The sequence below is a fragment of the Apium graveolens genome, chromosome 9, assembly GCF_009905375.1.
Source record: "Apium graveolens cultivar Ventura chromosome 9, ASM990537v1, whole genome shotgun sequence".
NCBI classification, from domain to species: domain Eukaryota; kingdom Viridiplantae; phylum Streptophyta; class Magnoliopsida; order Apiales; family Apiaceae; genus Apium; species Apium graveolens.
The window spans coordinates 168059760-168081896 of NC_133655.1; the positions used below are offsets into that span (position 1 = coordinate 168059760).

Sequence of the window (22137 nt, forward strand, 5' to 3'; positions counted from 1 at the left end):
TATAAATATCAAGCTAGTGTTTTGCTTCAAATTTCTGAGTTCTTGGTATGTTAAGAACTCAGCTTCTCTCTTAAGAGTTCCAAGAATTTAGATCTATTTGTTACAGCTGAAATAAAGCATCTAGTGTTTACTTTATAGATCAGTAACCACTGGTTTTACACAGCATGCAATAGCATGTACTAAACCCTACTTTAATTTAACTAAAACTTTCCATTTATGGCTTAGTGTATCTTTGCAAATCGTGCATGTCTGTGACTTTACTTTGTCATTTAATCTTGGCCTTTGATCTTGTACTCTTCAAGCTGCTTTTGTAGACTTTTCAAATTATTGATTGACTTGTTTGTTGATTGATAATCTTGGATATTTAACTGGAATGTACTTGTACTTTGAGTTTTACCTCGAGATCACCAGTTTGGTATATAAAGAACTAGACATCTCGATAAGTATAATGGCTTATCGAGATCTTTTATTGCTATATAGTTGTTATGACTTATCGAAGTCTCTGAGTTCTCGAATGTGAAATTGACTTGTCGAGATCTCTGAGTTGTCGAGTATAATCTTGACTAATCAAGATCTCTGAGTTCTCGAGTGAACTTGACTTATCAGGTCTCCATTTCTTTGCATGTAGAATTTACTTATCGATATCTCTGAGTTCTCTAGTGATATTCTGACTTGTCGATATCTCAGAGTTCTCTAGTAAAGGAATGACTTGTCGATATCTCCAATCTTCATGTCTTCAATTTAGCTTATCGATATCTCTGAGACTTCTCTATAAGCTTTTCTTGACTTCTCAATAAGTCATTCTGGAGTTCTCGAATGACTTCTCTATAACACTTAATTTGTGACTTGTAGATTTCTTGAATTAGAATGTTTTTTCCCAAAACAAGTTTATTCAACTCCAAGCTTCTTCACACTTTCTCTGAGGCATGATCTTCATGATCTTCTTCCAAAGTTTATTCTTAGGCCTGAGACTGTTTACAGAAAAATACTCCAGTCTAATCTATTTTTGCTTTTACAGACTTAAGTGATACAATACAAAATGCAAACTTAGATTATCATACAACTTACTTAGGGTTGTCAATTTGACTTAGTCTTGTTATAGTACATGCATGTCCTGCACAACAGAAATCATGACCTTAAGGTTTGTAAAAATGACTCTTGTTCACATCTACGACCAATACATCATATGAAATTTTATTATAACTTTAAAAATTAAAACATGCATGCACAAAAAATTCGGTTTTTATCTTTTTAATATTATTTTATAATTGGTTTTATGCAAAATTATAAAATTGTTCATTTTCTTCATATAATTTTGAAACTAAAATATTTTTTTGTACAAATTTGAATTTACACTTTTAATATCCAAAAACATAAACATGTAAATTTTACTCATAAACACTACTTAAAGCCGACAATATTGTGTCAAACACTATGGTTAAGTATTTTTTTAATAAAAACTGAAATTCAAATGAAAGAGTTGTGTAAATTTGAGCAATATAAAAATAATTTAAAACTAAAACCGAATATTTAAATATTGAATTGATTAAATGGTTCAGTTTTTATAATAATAAATATATTAACAATAATAAACTATCTACCGCAATATAACTCGAAAATCTTTCTTGTATTCTTAGTACACTCTACAACAAATAACATCATCTACGGTTGTTGATATTTTATAAGTTTGTTCTAAATTTTTGTCTCTGCTCGATATCTAATTATCTACAATATATAACATGTATGCAAGTTTTCTTAAAACAAACTAGATAACAACATTATTATTATTACAATGTTTTAAGATTGTTGTTGAAAAATAAATTAAAAAAGATAATATTATTATGGGGTAGTATGTAGCCATCTACCATGAACTCTTATATATTATTTTTATCTTTCTTTCTTCTTACGTTAAATAAGTATGATATTCGAGATTAAGAGTCGACGGGCATTTATTAATTAGTATGGATATCAAATGTCAACCTTAGATAGACTGGGATATATTGAAAAGATTGATAAGAAAATATGGTCGATTTTATCACGATTTGTGAATGAGATCTAATTAAGGTGTTCGAGACTTATAAAAATTCCAAGAAGTTTGTGTGCAAGTCCACAAAGAAATAAGATGAAATATTTGATGTGAATGTGCATATTATATTGCACAAAATTAATATTTTCAGATGAATGAAAGTCAGATGTGATTGATCATTGCAACAAAATGTTACTGTTGGCTAGAAATGAGCTTTTTTAGTATATGCAATTTGTGAGAATAAGGAACATCATACAGAGTTCATTTAAGATATATTGCAATTGATTTTTCTTTAATGGTAAACAGGTCGGACAAGAAGGGATTAACTAATCTAATTCGGGGTGTGCATTCGGTTATAACCGAACCAAACCGAATTTTTTTCGGTTAACCGAAACTGAATATAAGAAAAATCTCGACCGAAAATCGAACCGAAATGTTTTCGTTTTTAACCGAAACCGAAATAAATAATTCGATTATTACCGAAAACCAAAATTTAAAACCGAAATGTAAGAAAAAATGCCAAAACTGCAAAATCCATTCACAAAATTTACATTATTACAACACATAAAATAGCAATAAATGTAATAAATAATGATTGCAATTGTCGGTAGCAGTATTTGCTAGACCATTGAATCTAATTCAACTCCGTAATACTAGAAAATATGTATATCTATTTATAAAATTTTATGATCATTCTATCACAACTGATAAGTACGTGATAACATCATTTTCGATTAACATCTCAAAAGCTCTATCAATTTATGTTGGGAATATGTTGTGAACTTGATGATTACATTAACAAAACACCTTAGTAGATTCAACTTAGTGAAAAATGTAGCACTCGATGGATAACCAAATATAGTCCCGACGGATGACTCAATATAGTCCCGACGGATGATGATTTGACATCCATCGAGTGAGGAACTTATGTAACAATAAGTCATATAGCACATTTCTGTAAGCACCTTTGTATATATTCAGTAGTAGCATATAAGTCATGTTGACTTTAATTAGATATGCAGAATAGGTTGATTAATTGTAAATATAAGATGTCTTGTAATTCTGCATAAGTGAAATGAAGTCAAGTGTCAAATAGCTACCCGACGGATGATCAACAAAGCCACCGACGGATGATCAACAAAGCAACCCGACGGATGATAATCATGTACCCGACGGATGATCAATTCAAACATCTGTTGACAGTGACAACACAGTCACATGCGTCGAGTGTTTGCAAAAGGAATGTGGCAGCCTATTCAACTGGGTTTTTGATAACAAAGAAGCATTACCATTTCCATGCTATTATGAAGATATTCAAAGATGCTGGAATAGAGTAGTGAAGCAACATAGTATTAGACCTGATAGGTTTTGTTTTATTATCTTGTCTTATTACTATGTAATCTTGGTTATATATAAACCAAGAGTAGCAAGTAGAACAACAACAAGACTAAGCAAATACATTCTCAGAGAAACAATTGTAAGTTGTATCTTGTAGCATTTCTCTATAAGTTTAGTTGTTCATATTTGTAAGCAGCTGTGAGCTATTCAAGCTTCACAGGGTTCTCTTGATATATATATATATATATATATATATATCTGGTGGATACATTCAAATCCACTAGAAAGTTTTTAAAGACTTGTGTTTTTAATTACTTGTGTTTTGATTTATCTAATTCTTCATTCCGTATTTTGCAAATCAAACACTTATATATTATTAAGTTAGAACCATTTTTCTTTAATCCAAAAAAGTAGCCAGAATTACATGTAACCCCCCCTTCTGTAATTCTTGTTGTATTGATAGGGACTAACAATTGGTATTAGAGCAAGCTCTTGAAGCACAAAGAGTTTAAAGATCACAACAAATAGCAAGGTGAACAAGAAGGATGTTGGAGTCAAGATTCCTTTTCTGGACAAAGATAATTACCATCACTGGAAGGTAAAGATGCATCTTCATTTACTTTCTCAAGATGAGGCCTATATGGATTGCATAGAGAGATGTCCTCATGTACCAATGAGAGCTGCAACTAGAAATGAGCCATCAGTTCCCAAGCCAAGGCATGAATGGTCAGATCCTGATATTGAACAAGTCAGGAAAGACAAGAAGGCCATGAATATTCTGTTCAATGGAGTTGATGGTGACATGTTTGACAACATCATCAATTGCAAGACAGACAAGGAGGTTTGGGACACCATTAAAATAATTTGTGATGGCACTGAACAAGTTAGAGAAAATAAGATGTAGTTACTAATTCAGCAATATGAGCATTTCCACTTTGAAAAAGGTAAAACTCTCACTGATATCTTTAGTAGATTTCAAAAGTTACTAAATGCTCTAAAGCTGCATGGAAGAGTCTACCAAACCAAGAATTCTAACCTCAAATTTCTGAGATCCCTTTTAAAAATAATGGAAACCAATGACACTCTCCTTGAGAAATTCACAAGAATACAAGGAGTTTACACTAGAGAGACTGTATGGCATTCTAAAGACTTATGAGCTTGAAATAGAGAAAGATGAAAGAATGGAGAAAGGGAGAAAGAAAGGAGGGTCCATTGCACTAGTTGCTGAGTTAGAGAAAGAGAAGGAGATGAAGATAGAAGTTGTTGAGTCTACTTCAAAGGTCTGTGAAAACAAGGGCAAGGGGCCGGTAGCACAAAATGTAGATTTTTTGAGCCAAGATGATCTGGATGACATTGATGAACATCTTGCATTTCTTTCCAGAAGATTTTCCAAGCTCAAGTTCAAGAAGAACTTTGGAGCAGCTAAGCCAAATAGAAACATGGTTGATAAATCAAAATTCAAGTGTTTCAAATGTGGCTTGGCAGGGCACTTTGCCAGTGAGTGTAGAAAGTCAGATTCCAGCAAAAAGAAGTTTGAGCCTGTGGATTATAAACAGAAGTACTTTGACTTGCTCAAACAAAAGGAAAGGGCTTTTATTATACAAGAAAATGACTGGGCAACTGATGGTTTGGATGAGGATGAAGATGTCAGCTATGTAAATCTAGCCCTAATGGCCAAGTCTGATGAAACAGAGACAAGTTCTTCAAGTAATCAGGTAATCACCACTAACCTTGCACATTTATCTAAAGCTGAGTGTAATGATGCAATAAATGACATGTCTACAGAATTATATCATTTGCGTGTTACACTTAAGTCCCTCACTAAGGAAAATGCTAAAATCAAAGAAAACAATTTGTTTTTAAGTGTGAGGAATAATGTGCTAGAGTCTCAGTTTATTGAATTTGAAAAATTGAGAATAAAATGTAAGATTGCTAAGGATGAATTAACTGAGTCCTTGAAGAAAGAAGAAATTTTAAAGAAGCAACTTGATCGTGAACATGAGGTGATTAAGGCATGGAAATCATCTAGAGATGTCCATGCTCAAATCACCAAAGTTCAAGGTATTGAGTCCTTCTGTGTTGTAGCCTGGAAAAAGAGAAAAGAGAAGCTAGAATCCAATTTGGTTGAAGGATTGCTAACAGATGTGGACTCAACGGATGATGAGAGTCATCCGTCGGATAATCAAAAAGGTTATCCGCCGAGTGACATAAATCCTCATCCGTCGGCTGTGAGCAAACCTGTGAGTAAAGCTAAACTTGCCAAGTTAAATGAAAAATATGGATCAGTTTCCAAAAACTTTATTTCAGGAGAATCTAGTCAAGTGAAGAAGGAGAAGAAAGTGAATGTTGGTCATCTGTCTATCAAGCAATTGAATGACAGACTAGAAAAGATTGAGGTTAAAACAGAGGCTAAAAAGAAAATCAATAAAAATGGGAAAGTAGGAATTAATAAACATAACAACTACACACCTGATAAGTATGCTCCTAGAAAAATCTGTGTTAACTGTGGTAGTGTTAATCATCTGTCTGTTAATTGCAAACTTGCCATGCCTACTTCCATAACTGTACCACCTTCTTTTCCCAACATGAGTACTATGCCTTCTATGCCTTTGAATGTTATGTCTACACGGAATATGAATGCACAATTTGCTAATATGCCATTTGCACCTAATCCTTATTATGCTGCATTTAATATGCCTCAAATGTCATTTAGCATGCCCTACTGGGATATGGCTTGATTTCAAAAAACAATGTCATCTTTGAGGAGGTTGCCTTAGTGGATGGTCTCAAGCACAATTTGTTGAGTATCAGCCAGCTTTGTGATAAAGGCAATTCAGTAACCTTCACTAAAAAAGCCTGTGTTGTGACAAACAAGAGGAGCAACAAAGTGGTTCTCACTGGAGTAAGAAAAGGAAATGTGTACCTAGTTGAATTCAACTCATCAAATACAGAATCTGTTACTTGTCTTCTCAGTAAAGCAAGTCAAGATGAAAGTTGGCTATGGCACAAGAAGCTATCCCATCTAAACTTTAAAACCATGAATGAGCTTGTAAAGAAAGAACTGGTTAGAGGTATTCCCCAAGTGGAGTTTTCCAAGGATGGACTGTGTGATGCTTGCCAAAAGGGAAAACAAATCAAAGCATCATTCAGAAAGAAGCTTGATTCAACAATTGAAGAACCTTTGCAACTGCTACACATGGATTTATTTGGACCAGTCAATATGTTGTCCATCTCAAGGAAAAGATTTTGCCTAGTAATTATAGATGATTTCTCAAAGTTCTCTTGGATATATATTCTAAAGTCTAAAGATGAGGCTAGTGAAATCATCATCAATCACATAAGGCAAGTCAACAATCATCCTGATTTCAAAGTTAGAAGAATCAGGAGTGACAATGGAACTGAGTTCAAGAATTCTGTTATGAGAGTATTTTGTGAAGAGAATGGGATTATGCATGAGTTTTCAGCAACAAGAACTCCGCAACAAAATGGAGTAGTAGAAAGGAAGAACATATCACTTATTGAAGCTGCAAGGACAATGCTTGAAGAATCAAAGTTACCTACATATTTCTGGGCTGAAGCTGTAAATACTGTATGCTACACTCAGAATATTTCTTTGCTTAATCAGGAAAAATGCATGACTCCCTACCAATTGTTCAAGAACAAGAAGCCAACTCTAAACTTTCTTCATGTCTTTGGTTGCAAATATTATATCTTGAGAAATCAAACTGATCAGAATGGGAAGTTTGATGCTAAAGCGGATGAAGGAATTTTTGTTGGATATGCTGTTGGTAAAACATACAGAGTCTACAATCTGAGAACCAACATTGTTATGGAATCAATACATGTTGTGTTTGATGATAAAGAGATTGAAGGACTGGAAGATGGAGATTACCATGAGAGCCTCAATTTTGACAATGTGGAGATGGTTAGTGATGATGAAAGTGATCAAGAAACTACTAATAAGGATAGTGCAGAAAAATCTACAACCAATGAAGCTAATAACCTACCATCCATCGAGTTACAAAATGCCTCATCCATCGGTAGACAATCTGCATCATCCATCGAGAGACAATCAGCTTCATCCGTCGAAACTCAAAATTCACTATTTGTCGGGTCATCAAAAGAAGCTGAAAGTCAAAATAGATCACTTACAGAAAATTCCCCTCTCTCAAATCATAGATTCACAAACTCAGGGGGAGTTTCCAATAATCAAACTCAATCACACATCAAGGAAACAATGAGGCCTCTTCATCTAGAGCTAATCTACCTCAACAAAGGAAATGGGCAAAGGATCACCCCTTTGAGCTCATCATTGGTGATGTATCTTCTAGAGTTCAAACAAGGAGAGCAACTCAAGAAGAATGTCTATATAACAGCTTCCTCTCTAAGGAAGAACCAAAGAAGGTAGAAGAAGCTTTGTTGGATCCTGATTGGATTTTAGCTATGCAGGAGGAGCAAAACCAATTTAAAAGGAACAATGTTTGGAAGCTGGTACCCAAGCCTAAAGGGAAGAATCCTATAGACACCAAATGGGTATTCAGAAACAAGATGGATGAAAATGGCATAGTAGTCAGGAACAAAGCTAGATTGGTTGCTAAGGGCTATTGTCAACAAGAAGGAATAGATTTTGATGAAACCTTTACTCTTGTGGAAAGACTTGAAGCCATCAGAATCTTCTTAGTCTATGCAGCCCATGCCAATTTCAAGGTCTATCAAATGGATGTCAAGAGTGCTTTTCTAAATGGAGATTTGGAGGAGGAAGTCTATGTCAGTCAGCCTCCTGGTTTGAAGATCCAAATCTACCTGATCATGTATACTATCTTTTGAAAGAACTCTATGGATTGAAGCAAGCACCTAGAGCCTGGTATGACACTTTGTCAAAGTTTCTTTTAGAGAATCACTTCACTAGAGGTACTGTAGACAAAACTTTATTCTTTAGAAATGTTAATGGCTCTAGCATACTTGTTCAAATTTATGTAGATGACATTATTTTTGGCTCTACAGATGAAAAAGTTTGCAAAAAGTTTGCCAAATTGATGCAAAGTAAGTATGAAATGAGCATGATGGGAGAACTGACTTACTTTCTTGGTTTACAAGTTAAGCAAGTTAGTGATGGAATATTCATTAGTCAAACTAAATACATTCATGATCTTTTAAAGATGTTTGATCTAATGGATTGCACATCTGCAAAAACTCCCATGGCCACTGCAACTAAGCTTGAATTAAACACTACTGAAAAGTCTGTGGATATTTCAAGTTATAGGGGCATGGTTGGCTCACTTCTGTACTTAACATCTAGTAGGCCAGATATAATGTTTGCTACCTGTCTTTGTGCTAGATTGCAGGCTGATCCTAGAGAATCTCACTTAGTAGCTATTAAGAGAATTTTCAGATATCTCAAGGGAATACCAAAACTTGGCATTTGGTACCCTAGAGATTCTGGTTTTGATCTAACTGGTTATTTAGATGCAGATTATGCAGGCTGCAGAATTGATAGAAAAAGTACAACAGTAACCTGTCAATTTCTAGGAAACAAGCTTGTGTCTTGGTTCACTAAAAAGCAAAATTCAGTTTCTACTTCTACAGCTGAAGCTGAATATATTGCTGCTAGCAGTTGCTGTATTTTGTGGATGAAAAACCAATTGCTAGACTATGGTCTGCAAGTGGAAAGAATTCCTATTTTCTGTGATAACACAAGTGCAATTGCCATCACTGAAAATCCAGTACAGCATTCAAGAACAAAGCACATAGACATCAAGTATCACTTCATAAGGGAACATGTGATGAATGGTACTGTGGAACTACATTTTGTCCCAAGTGAAAAACAGCTTGTAGATATATTTACCAAGCCACTGGATGAATCCACCTTTTCAAGGTTGGTAAGTGAGTTAGGTATGCTTAATTACTCTTGAATCTTTTCAGATATTTTGCAAGTTGTAATGCAGCCAGAAATTTAATTGATTTTTCAGTCTTGGATGAAATTTTGGCTAAGTCAAAATTTACATCCCGACGGATGATCATTATCCATCGAGTTCGATCATCCGTCGATATACAATTTGTCAATAAAATCAATTATTTTTATGGAATATTTTATATCTCGACGGATAACTGATTTATCCTCATCTGTCGAATTGTCTCATTCTTAGCCGTTGATTTTCTGAACATTATCCACCGGGCATACTTACAGTTTGTAAGCATAAAATGACGGATAAGTGATGGAATTTTTACAGTTAATTTTTAAACGGCTATTTTGGGCAATTTTTATTGGTCACTTTATTATACTTTATTATTTTTGACAGTTATTTTTGAGAGAGTATAAAAGCTAAATTCATTTTCATTTCTTTTCTTTTATCACTCTCAATTCATCTGCTCTAACTTCTCTCTTTCTTAAAAGCAATTACTCTTTCTCTCTCTCTGCAAGTTCTTATTCTCTAATAATGGCACCAGTCGTCAAAATCATGTCTCAAACTGGCTTTATCTATGAGAAGAATAATTTCACGACTCTAGTGAATAAGGGGATTCAACAATCTGGTGACTACCACAAAATGATAAATTTTGTGAAGAACTGCAAACTCAACTATGCCATGCTGGAATCACCCACCATTTACTGTGAGGTTGTTGAAGAAATGTGGACAACTGCAGTGTACAACTCAACCGACAAGACCATCATTTTCATGATTAAAGGTAATGAATTCTGTGTTAATAGTGATATTGTTAAAGCATGCTTCAAGTTTCCTGATAATACTGTAACTTCTCCACACACAGACACTGACATTGTTAATATGCTTAATTCCATGGGCTATGCACTCTCTACTTCTAAATTAAGTGAAATTAGGAGGTTGGGTCTCATGAAGGAATGGAGTTATCTGTGTGATGTAGTTACTAAAGTATTTTCTAGTAAAATTAGCAATTTTGATTCAGTTAATATCTCCATGCTCAACATGCTTTACATGCTAATGATAAATTCTTCAACTTTAGTGATCTAGTCTTATTTGAGTTGGGGTTTAAGTTAGGGGAGCTTAATAAAAGGGGTAAGAATGTTTATTATGCTAGATTTTTCATGATGCTTGCTAACCACCTCTCTGAGGACATTATGCTTGAGAACCCAACCAACAAGTTAGATTGTTGGGTTCAAGAAAGAAGAATTATTGCAGATTTAAACAGAGCAAACCACCACAAAGAGGTGCCACTCTTCTACTTTCCAGTAATGGAGGCACCTCAGCTAAGTGAGGTAATCTCAACTGTCTCTACTCTTCCAATCTCAACCATTTATTTGCCTTTTAGTGTAGCAGTGGAATCTGTGTCAATGACCAGATAGATGCCTACCCAAGCTACCAAATCCAAAGTTTCAAAACCAAATACAAAGAAAGCCCCCTCTGGTGTCTCTCAAAAGATGCCAGTTGTAAAATCCACTAAACACAAAGAGGGGAGTGTGAAGGTGGGAAAGACTGGTGAGGGACAGGGTGAAAATCAAAGAAGCCATAAGGATAAGGTTGGAGAGGTGAGTGTTTCCCAACCTAGCCACATTACAGTTTCTCAACAAACTGCAGTGCTTAATAAGGACATTAGCTCATTACTAGTTTCATCCTTCCAAAAGGATGTTACCATTGAAACAAGCTCTCAGCCAAGAGCACAGGCCAAGAGGGGTAGGGACACAAGTTCACCACAAACCTACACAAGAAAGAAGAAATCCAAAACCCTTGGGGATGCACAGGGTACACACATAGTGCAAATTGAAGCTAAAGACCCAGTCACTGCACCATCTCAAAGTCAAATTGATGTGGCTTCAACAAATGTGGAGTCACAGCCAAAATCTGTACAAATTGAAACACCTCAAACACCAAATTCTCCCACACAATCTTTGGATGTTGACATGATTCAAAAACCACAACCATATTCTCCATCTTTAACTCTGTTGGAGAAGCCAAAAATCCATGCAAGTGAGCATCATCTTCTAGATGATTTGTTGGCTCACTTTCCATTTCTTTCTGAGACTGTTGAGACATCTGTGCCAAAATTCTCCTCAATCTGCACAGAGTCCACAATAGTCTCCACTCCAAACTCATTTATTTCTACTCACTCGATGGATATTGCTCATCCGTCGAGTAGTGATTGTATCCCGACGGATGTGCCTAACAGCAGTCATCCGTCGGTTAGCCAAATTACTACCCCGATGGAAGACAAAGAAGCCCTCAACTCTCAGATCCAAGTCCCTAACCAAAGCTCAAACCAAGGTCAACAAGGGAGATATCATGTACATCTGTGACATCAAGGAATTCTCTGAACTAAACCTTTATCTACCTGAAAGGTTAGTATTCAAGTACAAGGGAGGAAAGGAGATATCATAGCCACTTCACAGGATTATTCAAGAGAGCCAATCTGTATTGATAAAAGTTTATTCATCCTTCAAGAAGAACTTTGGATTCAATGTGACAACTAGAAGACTAGTTCTAAAGAAGATTGAAGAACTGAGGAGTATTAGAGCCAAAGATGCACTCCCAAAGACCTTAACTATTCCTTACACATGGAGTAGAGTGCATCTAAGGCCCTACTGGATGATGGAATTCATGGATGTTAAGGGAGTTATATATTCTTCAGATTAGAGGACCAATTGAGCATCTCTAGCAATAAGACTCTTATGGAAATGCAAGGAATCCTAGATCTTTCAGAATCTGATGAACTTGAATTCCACAGACAGCTCCAAAATCAGATAGAAGAAAACAACAGGAAGCTTGTGAAAAAAATCCATACAATCAAGGAAATAGATCAATCTGCTCAGACTAGAGGAGCACCTTGAAAATGATTGTGAGCAAATTTTTGTACACTTTGTCTTGTAAATTTTTCAGTAAATTATGCAGCACTTTTTAATTTTATCTACTACTTTTTAAATCTGTATTTCTAGAGTGTTTTGTTATCATCAAGTTTCTCTTAATTTATGGCTACAATTCTAGTAGACATAAATTGGGGGAGATTGTTGGGAATATGTTATGAACTTGATGATTACATTAATAAAATACCTTAGTAGATTCAACTTAGTGAAAAATGTAGCACTCGACGGATAACCAAATATAGTCCCGACGGATGACTCAATATAGTCCCGATGGATGATAATTTGACATCCATCGAGTGAGTAGCTTATGTAATAATAAGTCATGTAGCACATTTCTGTAAACACCTTTATATAGATTATGTAGTAGCATATAAGTCATGTTGACTTTAATTAGATATGCAGAATATGTTGATTAATTGTAAATATAAGATGTCTTGTAATTATGCATAAGTGAAATGAAGTCAAGTGTCAAATAGCTACCCGACGGATGATCAACAAAGCCACCGACGGATGATCAACAAGGCAACCCGACGGATGATAATCATGTACCCGAAGGATGATGAATTCAAACATCTGTTGACAGTGACAACACAATCACATGCGTCGAGTGTTTGCAAAAGGAATGTGGCAGCCTATTCAACTGGGTTTTTGAGAACAAAGAAGCATTACCATTTCCATGCTATTATGAAGATATTCAAAGATGCTGGAATAGAGTAGTGAAGCAACATAGTATTAGACCTGATAGGTTTTATTTTATTATCTTGTCTTATTACTATGTAATTTTGGTGATATATAAACCAAGAGTAGCAAGTAGAACAACAACAAGACTAAGCAAATACATTCTCAGAGAAACAATTGTAAGCTGTATCCTGTAGCATTTCTCTGTAAGTTTAGTTGTTCATATTTGTAAGCAGTTGTGAGCTATTCAAGCTTCACAGGGTTCTCTTAATATATATATATATATATATATATATATATCTGGTGGATACATTCAAATCCACCAGAAAGTTTTTAAAGACTTGTATTTTTAATTACTTGTGTTTTGATTTATCTAATTTTCATTCCGTATTTTGCAAATCAAACACTTATATATTATTAAGTTAGAACCATTTTTCTTTAATCCGAAAAAGTAGCCAAAATTACATGCAACCCCCCCCCCCCTTCTGTAATTCTTGTTGTATTGTTAGGGACTAACAATTTACGATATCCCAAAGTCTATCAATGTATGCTCAAAATCGAGTGGATCGAAATCGAATTACCTGGCAACAAATCAAAAATTCAGGGTTCTTCTTGCTTCTCTAAATAGAATCGATGGTACACCATAAAATTTTGACACGATGAATGGATTAATTTAGAATGATGATATCGAATTGGAGACTTGGAGTTTCGAGGAGTTTCGAGGAAAGTCCAGAGTTTGTGTATGTGTTTCTATCAGAGTGCGGAGGCTAAAGTATTACTTAGTATGTTATATATTAATATTAATATATAAAGTTATTTAAATTTTTTAAGAATTTCGGTTAAAAATTCTGTTTTTCGGTTAACCGCAGTTAAAAACCGAAATACCAAAAAACCGAATTTCAAAAATTTCACTACCAAAAACTGAACTGAATTTTACATTTGGTTAACCGAACCAAAAAAATATCAGTTATTCGGTTCGGTTTTCGGTTAACCGAACCGAATGCACACCCCTAAATCTAAAGAGCGGAGATTTTCACGACATAGGTAAGTTTCATGTGAAAAAACCATGGGCTACGGTTTTTTCTCGCATATTTTTTACGTACTTTTAGGTATAATTGTATATTACCTTGTACCTAAAACACACATGTTTGTATACACACAAGCCGGAGGTCTTTTGTGGAAACAACCTCTTCAATCTTTGAATGATGGTAAGACTGCGTACAGTATAACCTCTCCAGACACTGCTTTATGCGGTATATACCGGGTACAGTTGATTGAATGATTGATACCAAGTTCATTTAACATGATACAACTTTAAGTTTAAATAGTACAATCAAAATTACATATCAGCTTTACGAACCTGATTGAGAGTGAAACGTGATTGATCATTGTAATAAAATGTTATTGGCCTGACAATGAGCAAAAATAAGCTCTTTGAGAATATGTAAATTATGGGGATATTAAACAACATATATACCTTAACTCACATAATATTGATACAACAACTTTAAGTAACTATCACAATTAAATTGCATATCAGTTTTCCACAACTTTGATTATGAAATATTATTTGATGAATAATCACAAGTAAATACAATTATACTCGCTCAATTTAGTTCAAGAAAAATACAAATCAAGCGGCAAAGAAGAGGTACGACCTTTAAAAGGATAGACTTTAAAAAAAAATTAATACTAACAAGGATATCTTGAAACTGCATATAAAGTTAATGTATGATAGTTTCGTGTAATTATCAATTTTCATCGGATGATATTAAAATTTTAAAATATTATATCGATTGTTAATCGTGCCAACGAGCAATTCATAACCATACATAAATATATAAATAGTGTTGCGCTTCAGTGAGAACTTTTTAAAATTAAAACTGTGAGAACTGATTATTTTTATAAATAAAACTGGTGAATTTCAAATTCAGTAAATTAACAATGTTATGCAAACCAAAAAATTTTAATTTTTGTTAAATCACTGATTCTCACTATTCTCATTTAAAAAAAATTCTCATTTGAGTAAAAGTCTAAACAACTATAAAAATTATAATATGGTTTGTGATTTGCACGGGTATTCTTGCTAATTTATATATATATATATATATATATAAAATGAACAAAAATTGTCATTTACAAAATTTTAACCAATTTCAGCTCCTTATATATCGTCAGCTAAGTATAAAATAACTAAGTATCAAATACTATACATATGAAATGCCTATAGCCTTAAGTATCCCATTTGTAATTAAGTACAACATATTAGATTAAATATTCATTTGTGGACACGGAATATCTAATATACAAGATACTCAACTTCCACTATTTTGTTTATCGGCTTTTCTAATTGCACGCAATAAGTACTAACTCCCATTAATTTGGTGCATTTTGATTGGTCCTCTAATCATAAATATTGATGTATCCCCTGCATTTACAACAACTCCACCAATAAAAATGCACCAACCTCATAAAAATTAGTTTATATTGTGTGCCCATTAGAAATACCGTTTATAAAAATTGAAATAAGCAAATATAGTATCCAGGAAAGTATAATTGACCATTATTTTTAAAAAAAAATATTTTATTTTATTTTATTATATGAATAAGGTTATATTTTTCATATAAATTATTTTATGAGTATGTTAGATAGAAGTTGGCACCTCATTAAACACACTACCAGTTACTCCAACATTGAAACTCCAAATTCCAAAATTGTACGTTTCATGTAATGCATGCATTCCACCTGGTTATCGCAACTCTCCAACAACTCAGCATGCGCGGGTCCCACTTGTTGGTAGTAGAAACATTCAAACTGTGTAGGAGTCCTTTCCGTTTCGTATGTGAACCGGCCAGTAAAGTTAGTGAAACTCGAGAAAAAATCTCTATGTTTGTTGTCATAACTCCCTATATATAACATTATATTATATTACTATACACCTCGCTGTAAACATTATATATAATTTCATAACAAAAGTATTAGGGTTCTTGAGCTGTGAAATCACATTTCTTGAGGGTTTTCTTTTCAATTAATTATTTATTACGGATACAAATAACATATATAAAGGAAGATTGATCTGGAGGCACAATCTTTTATTGTGCGTGTAACAAATTAAACTTGTTTGCCGTAAATGACAACAAGTGGTCTTGAATATTTTGATAGTTTTCCGGCGAGTCAAGTGATTTTCCGGCCAGTTATTGTTGTTGATACACTTTCTTCTCCTTCACCGGAATCGGAGTATATTTCACCAACATTTCTTGCTGTTGTCCCCCGTTTTAAGTTCAGAAAAAGGTATATGTTGATACCTCCATCCTTTATTCCTTTATAATTTTAGTTGTTTTTTTTTAATTATTATTATTATTAATAATTTTGTGATTAATTTTTGAATACCACATGAGTAGCTATTAATTATCATAATTTTTATTATTATTAATTATTAATGTTGACATTGATATTTAATGAAAGGGGATGAGGAACATTCATGATTTACTGTGTTTGATGGATACATAACTCATGTAGCTTTTATAAGCTGGGGACTATCCAACTATTCAATGGTATTAGCAACTTTATATTTACTGTTACAATCCGATAATTAACTAAAGAATGCATTATTGATCAGTAACTAGTTTAGATTTTACTATGCATTCGTTCTTAACGGCATTATAATACTCGCTTTGTTGTATAGTAACATTCATGCGTTTTTGCAGAATCATTTGTCAAGCAATTTTAAAATTTGGTTATATTTATCCAAAGATAAAGTAGAGTTTTTCAATCAAGTCAATTTCTCCTTTAAGTTGTAAATTTAATGGGGTATCTGTCACATACAAAATTGTTTGTTTTAGTGATGTTTTTACTTGCAGATGCAGTTTGTTTGTTGATAGAAGTGAACATATATGTTCAGTAAATAATCAAATTTATTAAATATGAATTTTCAACTCTATAAAGAAAGTTAATGATATGTGCTACAGGATGACCTAACAAAGACAATGACAGATTATTTGACCATTATTATCCAGTACTGTTGTCATGTATAGAACCTACCATAGTGTTTCTAGTGAGTTTCGCAAGCAGTCGACATTAATAGTACCGTTTGTCGCTACAAATGCTTTGGGTGTCAAAGGATAAGAAAACATTATTGAATTTTGAATACATAGTCTGGTGATAATGAGGATAGCTTATCAGGTTAATAAAAATTTCACCTATAGAGCAATACTATGATTTGTGTGGCTTGCACTCTTTCTAGTGTACCTATCATTCCATTCCTCCACACAGCCGGTGGACATAGACTATAGCGTCAAACTGTATTTTCCTTCAAAGTTCGAAAGACAATAAGTTATTCGTAAATTAAATTAATCTTGTGTGAGTTCTGGAGGCTATATATTTACGCATCTTTTGCACAATTCTTCTCATTCCTCAACTACATATCTAACCACATAAACCTCAAGTATTCTTCAATTTAATATATTCCCTTGTACTCTGCAAGTTCTGTGTCAGACTATATATATTTCATCTTGGTAAGAATGTGCTCACATGTTTTAGATTTTAATTACATATAGTTCTGCATGTGTTTCAAGCATAATTTATAACCGTGGTCATTCTTTTTTCTTTGCTTCATACACTTAACTAAGGGCGCTACTAGTATTTCTTATCATATTCCGATCAGTTTATGTGGTCGCTGTTTTATTTAAATTGTGTGCCATTATTCTTGTATATTTCTTATCATATTCCGTTCTCTATATGCTCACGTTCATTTTAACTTTCAGAGAAAACCTTCAACAAGCTGCAAAATGGACTCGGGTAGCATCACCAAGGAGATTCCCTTGAAGGTAAGGAAATGATATGGGTTATGCATATGTTGCATGTTGAGTGTACACTTAAATTAATAATTACCAGGACGTAAATATAATTAAGTTTACTTAGTTAGGTTCTTAAATAAATATATTGAAAAGATTGTTTGAACTAGTAGGCATGCACATCAATCATCGTGTTCTAAACATTTTCTTTAGGTGTCCTATGCGTGGCTTTTCCAATTTCCATTCATTTACCATGACACTTTTTCCTTCCGCGCTTTCTTTATGTGAGAAAAAATTACTTTAGTCATTCATAATGTATGTATCATTACACGATCTTCCTATATTCCTTGTGCCAAAAATAAAGACCGGAGAGGGCATATTCATCAATATTGCATCGTGATTATTTTGATGCAACTAAATGTCCAGGAAAGGGAGGGAAGAACTAAGTGCATAGGGGCTACTAGTGAGAACTGCTACATTAATAATGAAGAGAATGCTATATATGCCCAGAGCATTGAAGTCGACAGAAGGAGCGTAGGTGGCTGGGGACCAGCATTTCTCCTCCTAGGTACACACTCGACAAGAATTTACCATAGACATTTACAGAAGGATGTATTTAATATGATATCCACTGGTCAGATTAATTGTCAATCAGATTAATTAGCCATATCTAGTCTAATTAATTTGAACATTTTATATGCACGTCCATGGAACAGCTAATCAAGGTCTAGCAACACTAGCCTTTTTTGGGGTTGCTGTGAACTTGGTTTTATTCTTTACCAGGGTTCTCGGTCAAGATACTGCTTCTGCTGCAAATAATGTTAGCAAGTGGACCGGCACAGTTTATATGTGCTCATTGATCGGAGCCTTTCTTAGTGACTCATACTGGGGAAGATTTATGACCTCTGCAATCTTTCAGCTGATACTTGTGCTGGTGATTTTTCTACTTTACTATTTTGTCTGGTCTATACTCTCACTCTCTCTATTTGAAATATGTGTGTGTGTGTGTGTGTGTGTGGCTTATGGATTAAATATATGAATCCTGACTAAGTTAACTTTCCTCGCCTACATAGCTTGCATTTTAAAAATCAAACTTGCATATTAATTGATTAATTTTTTTGTGTTAGGGTCTGGTGCTATTATCACTCTCTTCTTGGCTTTTTCTGGTAAAACCTAGTGGTTGCGGTGATGGAAAAATATCTTGTATGCAGACCTCATCGGTTGGCATTGGATTATTTTACCTAGCAATTTACTTGGTGGCCTTTGGCTACGGTGGCCATCAGCCTAGTCTAGCTACCTTTGGAGCAGATCAATTTGATGAAAAAAAACCCAAGCAACAAAAGTCTAAAGCAGTTTTCTTCTGCTACTTCTACTTTGCACTAAATGTCGGGTCACTTTTCTCAAACACAATTCTTGTGTATTTTGAAGATACTGGCATGTGGACGCTTGGGTTTTGGATTTCCACAGCTTCTGCTGTTATAGCATTAATATCTTATTTGATGGGAACCAAGTGTTATAGATATATTCAGCCAAGTGGAAACCCCTTGCCGCGTGTTGCTCAAGTATTTGTTGCTGCTGCTCGGAAAAGGAAACTTAAATTGTCTGATAGCACTGAGCTGTATGAGGTTGATGGATCAGAGTCTGCAATCAAAGGAAGTAGAAAAATTCTTCACAGTGATGAGTTTAAGTGAGTTAAACTTACCCTCCCATAAGATGTATAGTATTTTATCTACTAAATTTAATTTCGAACAGGCCCTCAATATCGAAAAGTAAGAAACTTGTTTAGTATCATAGCATTGAACATGATATAAGTTACCAATCTGGTAAATGTGTAGCTATCCATGTACTGATATAATACAATTTCTGCATGTATTGTAAATGTAACTTTCCCACAATTAATCTCAAAACATAGTCATCACATTTAATATTTTTATCTTTGCTTTGCCTTTTCACTTTTGCAGGTGTTTAGATAAAGCAGCAATTATGGCAGCAGAAGAACAAAACAATAATCTGATTGTTAATCCGTGGAGGCTATGCACTGTCACTCAAGTTGAAGAAGCCAAATGTGTAATTAGAATGTTGCCTATCTGGCTGTGCACTATAATATATTCAGTTGTATTTACACAAATGGCATCTCTCTTTGTTGAACAAGGCGAGGTCATGAACTTAGAATTTGGAAATTTTCGCATCCCAGCCGCTAGTATTTCAGCTTTCGACATCTGCAGTGTCCTTATCTGCACAGGAATTTACCGCCAGATTTTGGTTCCATTGGCAGGAAGATTGAGTGGTAATCCTAAGGGATTAACACAACTTCAAAGAATGGGAATTGGGCTGATAATTGGAATGCTTGCAATGATTGCAGCTGGAATTACAGAGTTGGAAAGGCTCAGAAGGGTTCCCCCTGGAAAAGACTCAAGTACACTAAGTGTATTTTGGCAAACTCCACAGTACGTTCTTGTTGGTGCATCTGAGGTTTTTATGTACGTAGGGCAATTGGAGTTCTTCAATGAACAAGCCCCGGACGGTATAAAGAGCTTTGGAAGCTCACTTTGCATGGCTTCAATTTCTCTAGGAAACTACGTCAGCAGTATGCTCGTAATCATGGTAATGGGGATCACTGCTAAAGGTGATCAGCCTGGTTGGATTCCAGAGGATCTTAATAATGGTCATCTTGACAGATTTTACTTCCTCATTGCAGGATTGACTGTGATTGATTTTGCGATCTTTGTGTATTGTGCTAAGTGGTTCAAAAGCACTAGCTGGGAAGGAGGCCAGGATGTGTCACACAAGAACAGGAAAGTAGAAGATGCAGTTGCGTTGGTGTAATGAAGATTGAAGAGAAGCTGCAGTTGTATTGGTGTGATGAAGAACAGCTGCAGCTGATGAGAATCTAAATAATTTAGTTTTTTTGCAACGGACAGGTCTATCTTAGTTTACTCTTTGATTTGTCGGAAATCGGAAAGAATTTCTAGTTTCTAGTTGCATATAAATAAGAAAGCATGAACAATTATTTGTGTATCAGCAGGATGAGTTGCTATCTATGTTTGCAAGCTGTTTTTAAAATTTCTGCCATTGCGATAAATGCTAGGAGGTTGCACAGCTTGTTTGTTTTAGAATGCTATGTCATAGCACTGTCCAACAGTTAAACATGTCAAATTAATTATATCAATAATCGACACCAAAATTTTAAATTTATTAATTCAGTGGTGTGCTACTTTAGCACAATTATTTTAGCACAATTATTAATTTTGTGCTACTTTTATAGAATAAATATACATTGTGCTATATTAGTAGCGTAAGAAACAATTTGGTTAAATTTTGGAACCATGTACACACTTAACAGAGAAACAATCAATGTACACCCCGAACAAACGGCCAATGAAGAACTAGGAACCAATGATGAACCAGGAAGGTGAGGATGACGTGAAGTTATCATATGCCTTATGAGTTATGCCTTGGGCATCACCCCGATGGGTGTTAGGACTGAGAAAAAATTGAATTAAAATCGAAACCAAACTGAAATTGGGAAAAATCGGAGAAAATCAATCCGAAATCAAAATCGAAAAATTAAAATCCGGTCCGATTTAAATGGTTGGGTTCCGGTTATACATCCCAACCGAACCGATAAAAATCGAACCGGTTATTAAAATAATAACTAAATAATTAATATTTAATAGATAATTTATACAAATTTTAAAAATTAATAAATGTATTTGAAACAGTGAAAGATTACTAAACTGTAATTTTTAGTTGTACAGAGCAATTGGGCCTTGCAGTCTGTAACTTCGTATACAATTGTATATATAGATATTCGTATACAACTTAAGATGATGAAATCTTTTTGAGGTCATATGTAGTCTTAAATAGTTGCATTTGCATTTGCCGGTTGGAGATGCAGGGATTGCAGAAGTATAAACAAGAGATTAAATGAATACATTATGTTTGTATGTGATGAACCACTAAAAAACCTGGCAGGCAAATGAAGTTTGTATCTAGTTTTGTACCAATCAGGGTACTAAAATAAATAATATATTCTACACTCTTAACTGTTACCTCACGTGCATCATGTTCATGCTCATGTTATTAAAGTATTTGAGTAACTGCTCTTTGAAATCCAACCAGGAGGCTTAAAACTCGGATTATAGCCATGATTTGTAATATTGCTTTTCATTTTTATATTCGTCAGTTTTGTAACCGAAATCGAGCCGATTGTAAACGAACCGAGTCCTTTCAAACCGAAACCGAAACGGCGGTTGCGATTTTCAATTTTAGAAACCGAAGATATATGGTTGCGGTTCCGATTTTAGTTGAAAATCGAGCCGAACCGACTCATGATCTCCCCTAATGGGTGTTAGTCCTAAATGTCAGTGTTTGTCCACCTAAATGTCACTATTTTGAATAAAATAATCATAAATGTCATTTTGGAAAACATGACCCCAAATATTACTTGAAAACGGAATCTCAACGAAGT

General features: G+C 34.3%; 1 protein-coding gene across 4 annotated transcripts; it reads left to right on the plus strand.

The window, feature by feature from the left end:
* Positions 1 to 15757: 15757 nt before the first annotated feature.
* Positions 15758 to 20848, plus strand: LOC141684664 (protein NRT1/ PTR FAMILY 7.1-like). 4 transcript variants are annotated; one of them, XM_074489739.1, is made up of 7 exons: positions 15758 to 16164; positions 17637 to 17699; positions 18093 to 18234; positions 18383 to 18600; positions 18794 to 19353; positions 19628 to 20292; positions 20365 to 20848. In XM_074489739.1, exons 2-7 carry the CDS (start codon positions 17661 to 17663, stop codon positions 20490 to 20492), a joined length of 1752 nt encoding a protein of 583 aa, XP_074345840.1. In that variant the 5' UTR covers positions 15758 to 16164; positions 17637 to 17660; the 3' UTR covers positions 20493 to 20848. The 4 variants fall into 4 exon arrangements, with proteins under 4 accessions (XP_074345840.1, XP_074345841.1, XP_074345839.1 ...); XM_074489740.1 differs by having other exon boundaries at positions 15759 to 16164; positions 19628 to 20270; positions 20365 to 20503; XM_074489738.1 differs by having other exon boundaries at positions 15762 to 16164; positions 19628 to 20848.
* Positions 20849 to 22137: the final 1289 nt, after the last annotated feature.